Here is a 15079-nt window from a genome sequence, read left to right as displayed (position 1 = left end):
TTGGGGATTATCGAGGGCCGAAATGCCCTCGAAGACCGACCAGACGGGAGCGTAAGGCACCCGCTCCCGTGAGCCCGACGAGCCCGGAAGGCCGACTTCGGCTGGCCTGGGCAGAGCCGACCCCGCAGCTCCTTGGCTGCTCCCCGGCTCGGAACTGGAGGGCTGGGGTCGGACAGGCGGCCGATAGGACTGCCGCAGAACTGGAGCGGGACGCGCGAGCGCCAGACCCGCTGAACTCCCCCCTGGTCAGCGATTGGGGCTTCCTGCCGACCAGGGATCTGGGAAATTGGCGCCGGACACGGGAGCGCCACCGTAGCTCCACTGGAGCCCGCGCCCCGACCAGCTTCGGAGTGCGCGGGGCGAGCAGCGCCCACCTCGACCAATGCGGTCGCTGAGGTCTTTGCCTTCTTCCTCGGCTCGGTTGGTTCTCCTGAGAGCTCGGCCGCCCTCTTCTGAAAACGGGCGTATAGGACCTCGCTCTTGGTCACCATCTTTGCGATATCTGCAAGGGCGAGCAGGATTAGAGCTTAGAACTGTAACAAAACAAAAAAGACACCCTATTGTTACTCTTACCATGGGGACGCGCCGAGCTCAGGCCAACGTTCACTAGAGCATCCTCACTTATGAGGCCGCTCAGTAAAATACCGTCCCCGAGGCTGCGGATGGTGTCGATGATCCCCTGCTCACGCGGAGAAAGCTTGGGGGCTTTGTTGACGGACCTGAGCTGGGTCGGCCCCCACCTAGGGTCAAACCCCCATGTCCGTTCAGAACCTAGGAAGAAGAACTTCTTCTTCCAATCATGAATGGACGAAGGAGCGCCCTGAAAGAGTGGCCGACCCGCCCGAAGGGCGATGTAGAGCCACTCTCCATCTCCCGGATTCGACTTCAAAACAAAAAGTCGCCGGAAAACGTTGACAGAGGTCGGAATCCCGTGCAGTAAGCACAATGACAGAAAACCGATCACTGTCCTCCAGGCATTCGGAGCGAGTTGCGCCGGAACCAATTGGTATACCGTCAACAACTCGTTCACGAAGCCGTGAAGAGGGAATCGTAGGCCGGCCCAGAGTGATTCTAGATACACTCCAATCCGGCCTACCGGAGGATCGGTTACCCGATCCCCCCGCCTGGCGGGTTCCAAACGGAACCCTTGAAGAGGGAAAAACCACTCTTCGGTCATTTCGACCTCCAGAACACTCATGGTGGACTCAACTTCACTTGGAACGGAACCCATTAGGAGGAAGAGGGAAAGATTGAAAGGAAAAAAGGGGACCTGTAGAAGACGCCGGAGAAAGGAAACTTCGGACTGAGAAGAGCTGGAGGAAGAAGACAATAAAAAAGGAACGAGAGGCCAGGTGAAGGTTTATATAGACCCCTCCAACAGCCCGGATCAGCGAGAAAAACGCTGCACCCCGTTTGGATTACGACACGTGTCGACCCAAAAGACGGAGCGCCACATTTAATTCAGGTTGACGCTTCGAACACCGAAGCGCCCCATCGGATCGTGCGGCCCCATCATGAGCCCACGACGCGAGGACGCTTCGGAGAAGGCGTCCCAATAATGAGACATTTCGGGAAAGAGGAGACGCCGCCTATTAAAGGCACCTCGAAGCGCCCGATAATTCGAAACGCGCAATAATTTAAAATTTTTGGAATCCATAATGACCCAACTAAAACTACTTCCCGCGCTCAAGCTGGTAGCCAGCTGGAACTCGAAAGTCGGGGGGTAGTGTTGGGGAAAAACCCAAGTCATGTCATCTCGGAGGCGCCCGACTAAAGAGCGCCGACCAGAGAGGCGCTCGACCAAAGAGCGCCGACCAGAGAGGCGCCCGACCAAAGAGCGCCGACCAGAGAGGCGCTCGACTAGAAAGTACCGACCAGAAGCAATCCCACCATAGGACACTCCGCTGGGTGACCAGCTCGGCTCGGCACCCGTGCCAGGCCCATGCCTTAGCCGAATACCCAATCTCTGTCTAACCCTTTAAAGGATCTGACAACTAAATACATGACTCCACTACAACCTGCCGCCATCCCTAAGCCATCAAGGCACGAGATCTCCGCAGGTATTCGGCACGGCCTATCATTAATGCATGAGACCCCCTCAGGCCTCCGATGCACTCAGTCATTAAATGAACACGGCTCAAGATGATCTCCGGATCACTGAACCATCAAAGCGTATGGCTCTCCCTGACCGCCGGTTCACTCAGCAATTAATGCACTTACCATCTACGAACCCCAGGCCCACCACAACCGGCGGTTCAACCACCCCAATGGGTCCGATCGACCGCGACAACTCCCTGACTCCGGTCTGATCCGGCCTTATTCTCCACTACGCCATTAATGAGCAAAATCGTGCCCAATTATCACAAAAGAGGACAAATCCCCCTGTCACCTCCCAGGTAACATAATATCTTCCTATAAAAGGGAACCTGGGGGGAAGGAGGGGGGAAAGAAGAGAACACCAAACGGACATACACACAACAACACAGGAGAGAACACAGAACAAACATTCTCCTCTTTTACTCCCCCCACATATTAGCCCCCTCTGACTTAAGCTTCGGAGGGCCGGCGCCGGAAAGCCCGGCCACCGGCTTTCTTGCAGGACTCTCCCGGAGGACGCCACCAGTCGACGCACCGCCATCCACCGCCCCGGCAGCGGAGCTCCTCCCCTCTCGGTTCGCGGCAGCCCCCGGGTCCAATTTCCAGCAACATGTTCCATATGATAAGCTTTATTAACTCACATAATATAAATTCATCAGAAGTTTAATGGACAATTTTGAACCAGTGGACTGAGAGGTGAAGGGTAAACAATTACAAGAGAACCACCAGATGTACATAATGTCCAACCATGTATAGAAACTTTGCCTCTTATTGCATGCCTTGTCTAATATCTCATTGTTTTTCTAATATGCTTTACAAGGTGTTTTATTCATATGGATGAAATCATGACTTATGATTGACAAAATGTTTCATGTCTTTGTTGTTGCATTGTAAGAAGAACAAATGTCTAAGAAGAGCCAACATACCCTTGCTGGTCCATCAACCCAAGATGAGAAGAAGAGGAAGGCCATTTGGAATGAAAAATTGATCGAGGAGTTTATCGATATATGTATTGGTGAAGATGAAGCTGGTAATCGCCCAGGAACACATTTCAATAGGGTAGGGTGGGCCAATATAATTAAAAAATTCAATGAGAAGACTGGAAATCAATATGACTACAAAAAATTTAAAAATAAGTGGGATAACCTGAAAGCAAATTGGAGCATTTGGATGAAATTGGTGGGAAAGGAAACAGGGATTGGATGGGATCATGTTAGAAATACAATAGATGCACCAGATGCATTGTGGGAAAAAAAAATTGCAGGTACACGTGCCACTAGTTTAATATTTGTAAGATTTTTTATACTAACCTATAAACTATTATTGACAACTATATATTGTTAACTTGCAGGAGATTCCTGATGCAGCTAAGTTTCGAGAGTGTGGTCTACAACATACCATAAAATTGGATAGGTTATTTAGAGATACTAGTGCCACTGGGGAGGGGGCCTGGGCACCAGCTTTACTGGTGCAGGAGGATGTTGAGGACACAATTGGAGTATATGAGAGGTTGGATGGGGTTAATAATGATACGTTTGAGGGCTTAGGTGACTTAGATGAGGACCATCATATGATTGCATATAAAATTGATGATGTTCCCACTGATAATTTTAATGTTAACCTTACTCTTGCATCTGATGCTATCCAAGAGAGAGGAAAGAAGAGAGTTAGCTCTACTTTGCATGATAAGAAATGCAAAAAGGTTGGGGGTGCTGCACAACTATCTCAGCAATTGAGTCGTCTTATTGATGCAGTGGAGAAGAGAAGTACAGTGCCATCCAAGATGATTGATAAACCTGGACGTAGTATCGATGAGGTGATGGACGTAGTGCATATGATGCCTGAGATGGTAGCACAACCTGAATTGCTTTTGATTGCTGCTGAGGTGCTCCTTAAAAGAGAACATCGAGAGATGTTTATGGCTCTCCGAGATACCAATCTTTGAATTGAATGGCTCAAGCGAATGTAAAACTTACATAAGTAGTTGTTGACGTACTATTATGGCAATATGTTTTGTAGTTTTAATTATGAACTTCTATTATAGAATGATGATGGACTATATGTATTTGTGGCATCTCTTGGATAATGTATCGTGGATGCTATTGATTTTATGGATATTATAGATGTTATGATTTTATGATATTATATGTATTTGCATTATATATTTATATATCATTTGTTTTATTTGCTACAGATGTTTTATTTTTTGCATAATATGTTTTCTACAGGTATGGGCAGCATTGACAATAGTTCTGAGGAGAATTATTCCAATAAAGATGAGATAGTTGATGATGATAATTATAATATTCTACTAACTGCAACTGTTGGTATGGTTACTGAATATTACACAAAATATATTGAAAAGGAGCCTTGTAGGACCTCTTATCAAACCGGATACAAGTTTGTATCAGAAATTTTACATGGCAATCCATATAGATGCCAACAACAATTTCGAATGGAAAAACATGTATTTATTAATCTGTGCATGGAATTGAAAATCAAATATGGTTTAAAGGCTTCTAGATATATTCCTGTTGAGGAGCTGGTGTCTATGTTTTTGATGATTCTATGACATGGTTTTGGGAATAGGATGGTTCAAGAAAGATTTCAACATTCCGGAGAAACGGTTAGTAGATATTTCACCCATGTTTTAAATGATGTTTTAAGGATGTCCAAGGATATTATTAGCCCGCTGGATAAAGAGTTCAAAAATATTCCAAGTAAAATTCGGGATGATAGTCGTTGGTGGCCTTATTTTAAGGACTGCATTGGAGCAATTGATGGCACCCATATACCAGTGAAAATTTCTCCATCCAAACAAGTATCATATATTGGCCGAAAAGGGATTCTTACACAAAATGTTATGGCTTGTTGTGATTTTGACATGCGTTTCACTTTTGTTTGTGCTGGATGGAAAGGTACTGCTCATGATACTCGTATTTTTTTAGATGCTATACACAGAAAAGAGCTCCAATTTCCACACCCACCTAGAGGTATGCATTTTAATTAAATATATTATAATATAGACGTATGCATATTAATTAAATATATTATGATTGCAAGTATACTTTTTTAACTTTCATTAAATATATTAAAATACTAACTCATATATATATATATATATGCAGGTAAATATTATTTGGTGGATGCAGGATATCCTCACACGTTGGGATATATGGGGCCTTACAAAGGGGAGAGATATCATTTACCAGATTTTTGACGTGGAAGTCAACCAAGGGGTATGCATGAAATCTTTAATCATGCACATTCCTCCCTGAGATGCACTATTGAGGATGATAGTGTTATTTTGATGATTAACAAGCAATAATCAAGAGTATGTTACAAGTTAATTCGATACTTCATTTATAAGTCTGTTACTCTCAGTATATTTGTATAATAAGATAAAGATGCATTTCATTGTTTATATGAATGAATCTAACCTTGAGTTGCAGCAAAATGTGGATTGAGTCGATCCCAAGGTTGATTGGGTCGACCCCGGCACATCAAGAAAGTATTTGGCACACTTCTGCAAAAATGGCACAGATGAACAGTAAGTTGGGTCGACCCAAGGAAAGCATGAGTCGACCCAAACCTCAAGCCTTTCAAAGACTCAGGAAAATGGTTCTCTAGAAATACTGAGAGGGTCGACCCAAGATGAAGTTGAGTCGACCCAAGCTTGAGTCGACCCAAATACTGAGAGGGTCGACCCAAAGACAATGACAGAATACATGACAGAAAAGGTTCTCTGGAAACCCTGAGAGGGTCGACCCAAGAAGAAGTTGAGTCGACCCAACTGAACCTTGAGTCGACCCAAAGAAATGTTGAGTCGACCCAAGTGAAGGAAGGCTGAATTGCAAGTTTCTGTGGTTCTGAGAGGGTCGACCCAAGAAAAGGTTGAGTCGACCCAAGTGAAAGTTGGGTCGACCCAAGGACAGGTTGAGCCGACCCAAACACGGGCAGAAGCATAACGGCTAGTTCTGCAGAAGTACTTTTTGTCCTTCCAACAGTGAGTAACGGCTAGTTTTTGAATTTTAACCATTGGAGCTTGTCCAATGGATGAAGGAAACTATTTAAAGTGGCACTATTCATCAGAGAGAACATCCTTTTGCAAAATATCAAAGAGTACACAAGAAAGACAAAGTGCCCTAATCTTCTTCATCCAAGTGCTTCATTCAAGAGTCAAAAGAAAGTGGTTGAGCAGATTCAAAGAGTCATTAAGAGCTCCATCCACCCTTGAAGAGTGAAGCATCCTTGACAAAGAAGAGAGAAGTCACATCAAGCGATAACTATTCTCTAAACTCTTCTTTGTAGATTATATTGTTATATTTGCTCATCTAGGAGCTTAAATCTTCTTATCTTGGTTATTAAACTCCTTGTAAAGGTTAGTTGGTCAGCCCGCAAAACCAACGGTATAAGTTGATTGGTGAACCCGTAAAACCAATTGTAAAGGTTCGTTGGTGAGCCCGAAAAACCAACATAGGTTCGTTGGTGAGCCCGTAAAACCAACATAGGTTTTTGGTGAACCTGGAAAACCAAAGTGTAAAGGTTCGTTGGTGAGCCCGGAAAACCAACATAGGTTCGTTGGTGAGCCCGTAAAACCAACATAGGTTTTTGGTGAACCCGGAAAACCAAAGTGTAAAGGTTTTTGGATTGTGAGCCCGGAAAACAATCCAACTGTAATCCGCGGAATTATAGTGAATTCCCAAGGGGTCGCTTGGGGAGTGGACGTAGGTGCTTAGGAGAGCACCGAACCACTATACTTCTTGTTGTTTGTATTGTGATTAGTTTTAATTCTACTAACTCATCAATTAACATAAGTAAGATAGTTAAAATCGAGAGAAACCAATTCACCCCCCCTCTTGGCTTATCACCTTGGGCAACAACTATTGAGAGGACATTCTGCAGCTGGAAAAGTAGATGGAGAATGTTGAGTACCATGCCTAACTTTTCTTATCATAAACAAGTCCAAATTGTGGTGGCTTCCATGGCTATTCATAATTTTATTAGAAATCATGCAATCAAAGATTTGGAGTTTCAGCCTTATGATGATAATGAGGATCTACTCTCTTCTGATTGTTTAGATATTAATGAACCACAGGAAGAACTGAGTGCAGAGCAAAGCCAAATATTGGGTAACCGTAAGATGGATATTCTGCGTGATCATATTGCTTCTCAACTTATAGCTCGTTGACTTCTGAATGCAGTGCAATTCCACATGTTGTTTTGTTTTGTATTTGACCAAACATGAATGTTTGTTGCATTTTTGTTGCTACTACGTTAACAATGTAGAAAAGTATGAACAAGGTAAAGTTAGAGAGGATGGATATTAACTATGTGCAATCCTTGATTAACTATGTGCTAAGATATGTGTATACCATGTTAGATTAATTGTGTTCAATCCTTATGTAACTGTTAGCATCCCTCATATGCCATGAAAATTTCGAAATAATTTTCAGATTGCAGCGGAAAAACATATGCAGGATCCGTTCATCGCATGAACGTATTTTAAAACCATTCGTTTGTAGATAGATTAGAATTAAATTATTTTAAACCATTTTAAAATCATTAAGAAGATCAGATCTTCACCTTGTGCGGGTAGATGGTCTCCGCAAATCTGATTTACATGGTATTTGATCAAGGCTCAGTGGAAGCCGCACACGCGTCCGGCCTCTACAAGTATCCACACGAAGTACTGACTCGATCGAAGCCTTTGGATCTCACCGGGGTGCTAGCTCCCTTGCAGAGATGGCTATGGATGGCTGAAGTCCTCTCCTTTGAATCAACCTTTGATTGGCTTGAGAGGAAGAAGAAGAAGGATGGATTTAGGAAGAAGAAAACAAGACCCGCAGCCTTTCTCTTTTTCTTCCTTTTTGGAACCAAGATGAAGAAGGAAGAGGGCGTCCCAAGCTTTTCTTTTTCTTCTCTTGATTGTGGCTCAAAGGAGGAAGATGGAGGAGGGTGCTCACGGCTGGAATGAGGAGAAAAACATTCATTTTGGCTGAAATTCCATGCTCCCTTTTTAATTGCAAAGGGATAAAGATGAGCTCCTATTTTTTAGGAGCTCATCCTTATCTCTATTTCATACCACCTAGGAGGGGCATGCGCCCCTCCTTTTTCTCTCACGCATGGCTCAAAGGGAGGGGCATATTCCCCTCCCTCTTATCCATTTAAATCTGTCACTTAATCAAATTAATGGGTGATCTAATTTGGGTCTAGTGCATGAGTCCAATCCTAGTCAAAATAGGACTTGTATGGACCTATTTCAATTTCCTCCCAATCCTAATCTAATTAGGACTTAATTGAACCATGACTCTATTGAACTCTTCAATCCTAATCCAATTAGGAGTCATGAAATTAATTAGATTAAATTTAAAATTAATTAGTACTTAAGAAAATCCTAATCTAATCAGGACTTGTTCAAATTTCAGCCCTAAGACAATTAGGACATTAGAAATCCTATTCCAAGTAGGACTCTAATTTAATTTGAAATCCTAATCCAATTAGGACTCCATGATTCCCACTCCAAGTAGGACTCATGATCAAGTCCAATTAATTAAATTCAATTAATTAAATTAAATTACAATCCGATTGCAATTATTTCTTCTTCTAACCACTAACTCTTAGCGGGTTTTCATTTATCAATCTAATTGATTATTTGTGATTCTTAATCACAATTCAACCATTGGATCGATCAATACTTCTAATGTGTGTGACCCCATAGGTTCTATTCTGACTGGTAGTGAGATATATTGCGATCTCTATCACAATATCATTGAAAACTCCTTTCAATGGGTTGAAACAATTTCAACTCAACTCATCAGGATTTATCGACCATCAAGATGATCCCTGTGAGTCTCACCATCCACCAGTGACACCTAGCAGTATGTAGTGGCCACCCAGTATAATAGAATAATGAACCTCTAGATGCAGTTATCGTATGATACAGTCCTTCTATCGTGGATCCCTACATACCGGAGGTCATGGATAACTCGTCAAACCCCGTCGTCTGTCATATGTCTAGATTTATTCGACTTGAGTTCGATAGTGGAAAACTCTTTGTCCACTGTATATTATTGCCTTGGCCAAGGTCTTAGAACTCTGTCTAATAAATCACATAGGATCACTCCTCTTCTATCAAGGTCGATAGATTCCATGTAAGTGCATACCCTGCTCCTACAGTGAACCTACTGCAGCCAATCTACACAACAAGGACCCATATGACTAGAGACCATGTATATGTGCAGTCAAACTACAATAACCTCACTATGAGTAGCCGAAGCACCGCAGGTCAAAGGACCAGTCACACTACTGCAACATCAAGTAAGTCACTGACGAGTGGATAGACATCCAAGTGACTTCTTGTCTTGGTCACGCTCAGTACCCTTGTTCTCTAACAAGCACCTGCACTTTCACTTCAGTGTCCCTACACTGTGGACTCGAGTCTCGTCCATCCATAAGGAAAGCGATCTGTGCACTGATCGGATCGATCACCATCCTCGTGATGATCCATTGATCAGGAGCATTTAGAAATTAATCACCAATGATACATGGCTCAAATTCTCAACTCTTGAGAATATGTATCATCATCTTATTAATTTCTTGGACGATTCATAGACACATAAACAATATGAATGAAAAGATGCCCATTTATTGTTCAATAATAATAAAGTCAAGTACAAATTTATGTCCCAGAATAAATAATGTGTCTGCCAGATTGGCTTCTAGGGCATACATCTAACAATCTCCCACTTGCACTAAAGCCAATCAGCCATATATCTAAGTCCCATCTTCTCAAGGTGGGCTTCAGTCTTCTGCTGACTTAGCTGTTTAGTGAGCGGGTCTGCCACGTTGTCCGCGGAGTCTACTCTCTGTACCTCGACATATTTCTTCTCGAGATAGTCGCGTATGAGGTGGAAACGCCGCTCTATGTGCTTGGACTTCTGATGAGACCTTGGCTCCTTAGCGAGAGCTATGGCGCCATTATTATCGCAGTAGAGTGTGATGGCATCTGATGGCATTACATCTAGCTCTGCAATGAATTTCTTGAACCAGAAAGCTTCCTTTGCAGCTTCAGAGGCGGCGATATACTCAGCTTCTATGGTAGAATCAGCAATGATCGGTTGTTTGGAACTCTTCCAATTTACCGTACCACCATTGCACAAGAACACATATCCAGATGTAGACTTTCTATCATCAATATCAGTCATAAAGTCTGAATCTGTGTATCCTTCTACCTTTAACTCCGATGCTCCTCCAAAGACCAAGAACAAATCTTTAGTTCTTCTTAAGTACTTAAGAATGTTCTTTACAGCTGTCCAGTGCTCTTCGCCTGGATTCGACTGATATCTGCTAGTGACACTCACAGCAAGGGCTATATCAGGTCGTGTACATAGCATGGCATACATGAGGCTCCCTATTGCAGAAGCATAAGGAATCCTGCTCATGCGTTGAATCTCTTCAGATGTGTTGGGGCACATCTTTTTGGAGAGATGAATCCCATGCCTAAGGGGTAATAGACCCCTCTTGGAGTTTTCCATACTGAACCTCTTCAGTACCTCCTCTATGTACATCTTCTGTGATAGGCCAAGCAACCTCTTAGATCTATCTCTATAGATCTTAATCCCCAAAATGTAGGATGCTTCCCCAAGGTCTTTCATGGAGAACTCTTTTGACAACCAGACCTTGACCGAGGTTAGCATGGGAGCATCATTCCCAATCAAGAGGATGTCATCCACGTACAGTACGAGGAACACGACAGCACTCCCACTAACCTTCTTGTAAACACACGGTTCCTCTTCGTTCTTGATGAAATCAAACGATTTGATTGCATCATTGAAACGAGTATTCCAGCTCCGAGATGCTTGCTTTAGTCCATAGATGGACCTTTGCAGCTTGCAGACCTTGTGATCTCCATCACTGGAAGTGAAACCCAAAGGCTGCTCCATATAAATATCTTCATCAAGATATCCATTCAGGAAAGCAGTTTTCACATCCATCTGCCATATTTCATAATCATGAAACGCTGCAATGGCAAGCAACGTTCGAATGGATTTTAGCATGGCTACAGGTGAAAAAGTCTCCTGATAGTCAATGCCTTCGCGCTAACTATACCCTTTCGCCACTAGCCTTGCCTTATAGGTCTCTACCTTTCCATCCGAACCTATCTTCCTTTTGTAGATCCATTTGCATCCAATAGGTACTATACCTTCTGGTGGATCTACTAAGGTCCAGACTTGGTTGGAATATATGGAGTCTATCTCTGACTTCATGGCTTCCAGCCATTTCTCGGAATCGATATCTGATATCGCCTCGTTGTAGGTATTGGGATCCTGTACATGTTCCCTATCTCCCATGAGGAACATTTTCTCGGTGTCCTCTACTAGTATACCTAAGTATTTATCGGGAGGATGGGAGACCCTACTAGATCTATGAGGTGGAGGAGGTACTACGTGTACTGGCTCTGTATGAATAGGTTCTATAGGATCCATGACTCGTTGCTTTTCAGAGACTCTCTCTTCAAGCTCAATTTTTCTCCCACTGCCTCTATCAAGGATAAACTGTTTTTCCAAGAAGACGGCATGTCGGCTCACAAACACATTGTGATCCTTTGAGACGTAAAAATTGAATCCTAATAACTCTTTAGGATATCCAATGAAACGAGCACTTATGGTCCTATACTCTAACTTGTCCGCCTGTAGTCGCTTGACGTGGGCCGGACATCCCCAAATCTTGAGATGACCAAGACTCGGCTTCTTACCATGCCATATCTCATACGGTGTGGTAGGAACGGATTTAGAGGGAACTCTATTCAATAAATAAATTGCGGATAATAAGGCATCTCCCCAAAGAAACATAGGTAGATCAGTAAAGCTCATCATGGATCGAACCATATCCAATAGAGTCTGATTCCTCCTTTCTGACACCCCGTTGAGTTGAGGTGTACCCGGAGGCATCCATTGTGAGACTATGCCATTTTCCTTGAGATAATCTCGGAATTTCCCACTAAGGTATTCTCCTCCTCGATCTGATCGAAGAACCTTAAGGGTTTTTCCAGTCTGTTTTTCTACTTCATTTCTGAACTCTTTGAACTTTTCAAAAGACTCAGATTTGTATCTCATAAGATACACATACCCATATCGTGAATAGTCATCGGTAAAGGTAATGAAGTATGAATAACGACCCCTGGCTAGCACATCGAATGGGCCACAGACATCAGTGTGTACCAGGGTAAGTATTTCAGTGGTCCTCTCCCCATATCCTATAAAGGGTAATCTAGCCATTTTTCCTTGAAGACAGGACTCACAAACTGGATATAACTCGGAAGTCAATGGGGCAAGAAGCCTATCTTTCTCCATTTTGTTCATTCTGTCCTCTCCAATATGGCCAAGCCTGAGGTGCCACAAATACTTCTAGTTTATCTCATCTCTGGATCTTTTAGATCCTATGGCACTCACTACTTGCTCAGACACATTCACAGACACATCAATATGCAAGTGATAGAGACTGTCAATCATGAAACCACGTGCAACTAATTTATTTCTGAAATAAATAGAACAGCAGTCTTTGTCAAAAGTCAAAACATGACCATCATGTGCTAAACACGAAATAGAAATCAAATTCCTGCTAGCAGCAGGGACATAATAACAGTCTCTAAGCAATAAACTAAATCCAGACGGTAATCGCAGAGGGTAGGTGCCCACAGCTACAGCAGCAACTCTTGCCCCGTTGCCAACCCGAAGGGTTACTGCACCTTCCGCCAGCCTCCTACTTTCCTTTAGACCCTGCATAGTAGTGCACAAATGAGCACTAGAACCAGAATCTATAACCCAACTAGAAGTAGAAGAAACCGTAAGGTTAGTTTCAATCACGAGCAAGTCTAGCATACCTTCAGAAGGTGTGTCCCTTTTGTTCTTCAGGCTCTCGAGGTATGAAGGGCAGTTCCTTTTCCAGTGGCCGTCGACGTTGCAGTGGAAACATTTTCCTTTGTCATCAGCCCTTTTCTTATGAACTTCCTTCTCAGGCTTTTTGTCTTTCTTGTGCTTCTTTGCAGGCTTCTTTTTCTTCCAAGTATACTTTCTCTTGGAACCAGAAGTCAGCTCAGCAGCCAGAACAGAGCCCCTTGAACCTTTCAAAGCCCCTTCAGCAGTTACCAACATATTCAACAATTCGGTCTTAGTGCATTCAATTTTATTCATATGGTAGTTTACTATAAACTGACCAAATGAATCAGGAAGGGATTGCAGGATCAGATCTATCTGCAGTTCCTTATGCATGGACATACCGAGCTTCTCAAGCTCCTCGAGGTCCTTGATCATAGTCAAACAATGATCATGGACAGATTGCCCCTCACGCATCTTTGCCTTGAAGAGCCTCTTGGACACTTCAAAGCGTGCAGTGCGGCTCTGCTCACCATACAACTCTTGCAGGTGAGCCAGTATTTCCCTAGCAGTCTTTATGTTCTCATGCTGGCATTGAAGTTCGTTAGTCATGGATGCCATGATATAGCACTTGACCCTAATGTCGTCATCAGTCCACTTCTGATGCGTCTCACGCTGATCATCAGTAGGACGTGCTGGTAGCCTAGGGATATCATTCTCGAGCACATACCCTATTTTCTCACAATTCAGAACAATTTTCAGGTTTCTAAGCCAGTCTTTATAGTTGGTTCTGGTCAGTCTGTTGGTTTCAAGGATTCGGGTCAAAGGGTTTGAAGCTGACATTGTGATCTGTAGAGAGTAAAGATTCTAGTTAGACTTTGTACTTGAACTTAATTTGTTCTAGGAACTTTTAAAACAAATATATTCCCACTATTTTCTCGAATCCCTCATACTCTCCTGATGGAGAAACGAAAACCCTACGCGACTAGGATTTCTAGTGGGTACTGCGGTCTCACCTATTTACATGCCGCCTCACCTAATAGTTATTGGTGACATATAAATGGATGAGTGTACAACTCTTGTACAATGCTTCTCAAGCAAATTGCAGTGGTACTTGGTCTCTAAGTGATGAAGACCTCACCTAACAGTTATTGGTCCCATTACTTAGTTAAGTCAGACCCACCGTATAACCGCAGAAATAAAGTCGTCATTGGGTCCTCACCTAACAGTTATTGGTGCCCAACCCCACCTTTACCCCGCAACATCTCATGTCTAATAGAGAGGTCCAGATCCCCGATGCAACTTGCCCACTGTGTCCAGCCAAGACAAATCAACACCGAAAAGACCTTAGCAGCTCTACTACGGTGGAAGACCTATGGACTTAATATTGCATAATCAAGTCTTAGTGTTTGCAACTTGAGTTCTTCATAAGAGGTAATCGAATAATTGGCCAGGTAAGCAGGTGGGAGGCTCCCCTTACTCAGAGAGTAAGGTCCTAATTAAGTAACCACCTTATAGGCTTGCCTAGACACCAATTAGATCAATTAATCAAATATGAATAACTCATGTTGGTTCACCCTCGACTGATTAGGGAGGTTTCGATTTAGGTCTCACTCGATCGCATATTCACATCTCATGCAAATATAAATCTACCCACATAAACATAAGCATTAAACATCCAGGCATTTATCAAAAATAAAATTAAATGGTGATGATCATGGATCCAGGATGGGGTCATTTTACAAGCACATGCACGTCAATTGGTTTGATCGTCTTCAACTCTTGACTCGATCTTGATCCTCTAGGTCCAATTGTGATCAACTCCTTGATCCATCTTTAATCAACCCTTGATCTCGATCCGTGCATGTTGAGCTTGTTGATGTACATATCGATCAACCATCGACGTGCAACACACATCACAGATTACATCCCAGATTGCTTTAAAAATTAAAATAAAATAAAAGAATAAATTACAACCCTTTTTCATGAGACACGCAGGTCTCTAATACATGAATTTAAGATGCACGCAGGCATCTGAAAATTAAAATTACATGCATCACAGAACATCGCAGAACATTTCAGCACATTCAAAGGGTCCATCCATG

At 43.1% G+C, this 15079-nt stretch overlaps 2 protein-coding genes across 2 annotated transcripts; both read left to right on the top strand.

Moving 5' to 3' along the window:
• The first annotated feature begins 3000 nt into the window (after positions 1-3000).
• Positions 3001-4042, top strand: LOC120104949 (uncharacterized). Its single transcript, XM_088709725.1, has 2 exons — positions 3001-3156; positions 3449-4042. The coding sequence occupies exons 1-2, from the start codon at positions 3001-3003 to the stop codon at positions 4040-4042; spliced, it is 750 nt and encodes a 249-aa protein (XP_088565851.1).
• A 31-nt stretch (positions 4043-4073) lies between these two features.
• On the top strand, positions 4074-7504 carry LOC148703477 (uncharacterized). The gene is made up of 3 exons (XM_089926905.1): positions 4074-5101; positions 5213-5298; positions 7003-7504. The coding sequence occupies exons 1-3, from the start codon at positions 4688-4690 to the stop codon at positions 7286-7288; spliced, it is 786 nt and encodes a 261-aa protein (XP_089783031.1). The 5' UTR covers positions 4074-4687; the 3' UTR covers positions 7289-7504.
• The last annotated feature ends 7575 nt before the right edge of the window (positions 7505-15079 follow it).

The sequence above is a fragment of the Phoenix dactylifera genome, chromosome 13 (genome assembly GCF_051530095.1).
Source record: "Phoenix dactylifera cultivar Ajwa chromosome 13, Ajwa_hap1_PhDact_Kaust_v1.1, whole genome shotgun sequence".
Taxonomy (NCBI): Eukaryota; Viridiplantae; Streptophyta; class Magnoliopsida; order Arecales; family Arecaceae; genus Phoenix; species Phoenix dactylifera.
The sequence above is the reverse complement of the archived record's forward strand: the minus strand, read 5'-3'. Positions and strand labels throughout refer to the sequence as shown.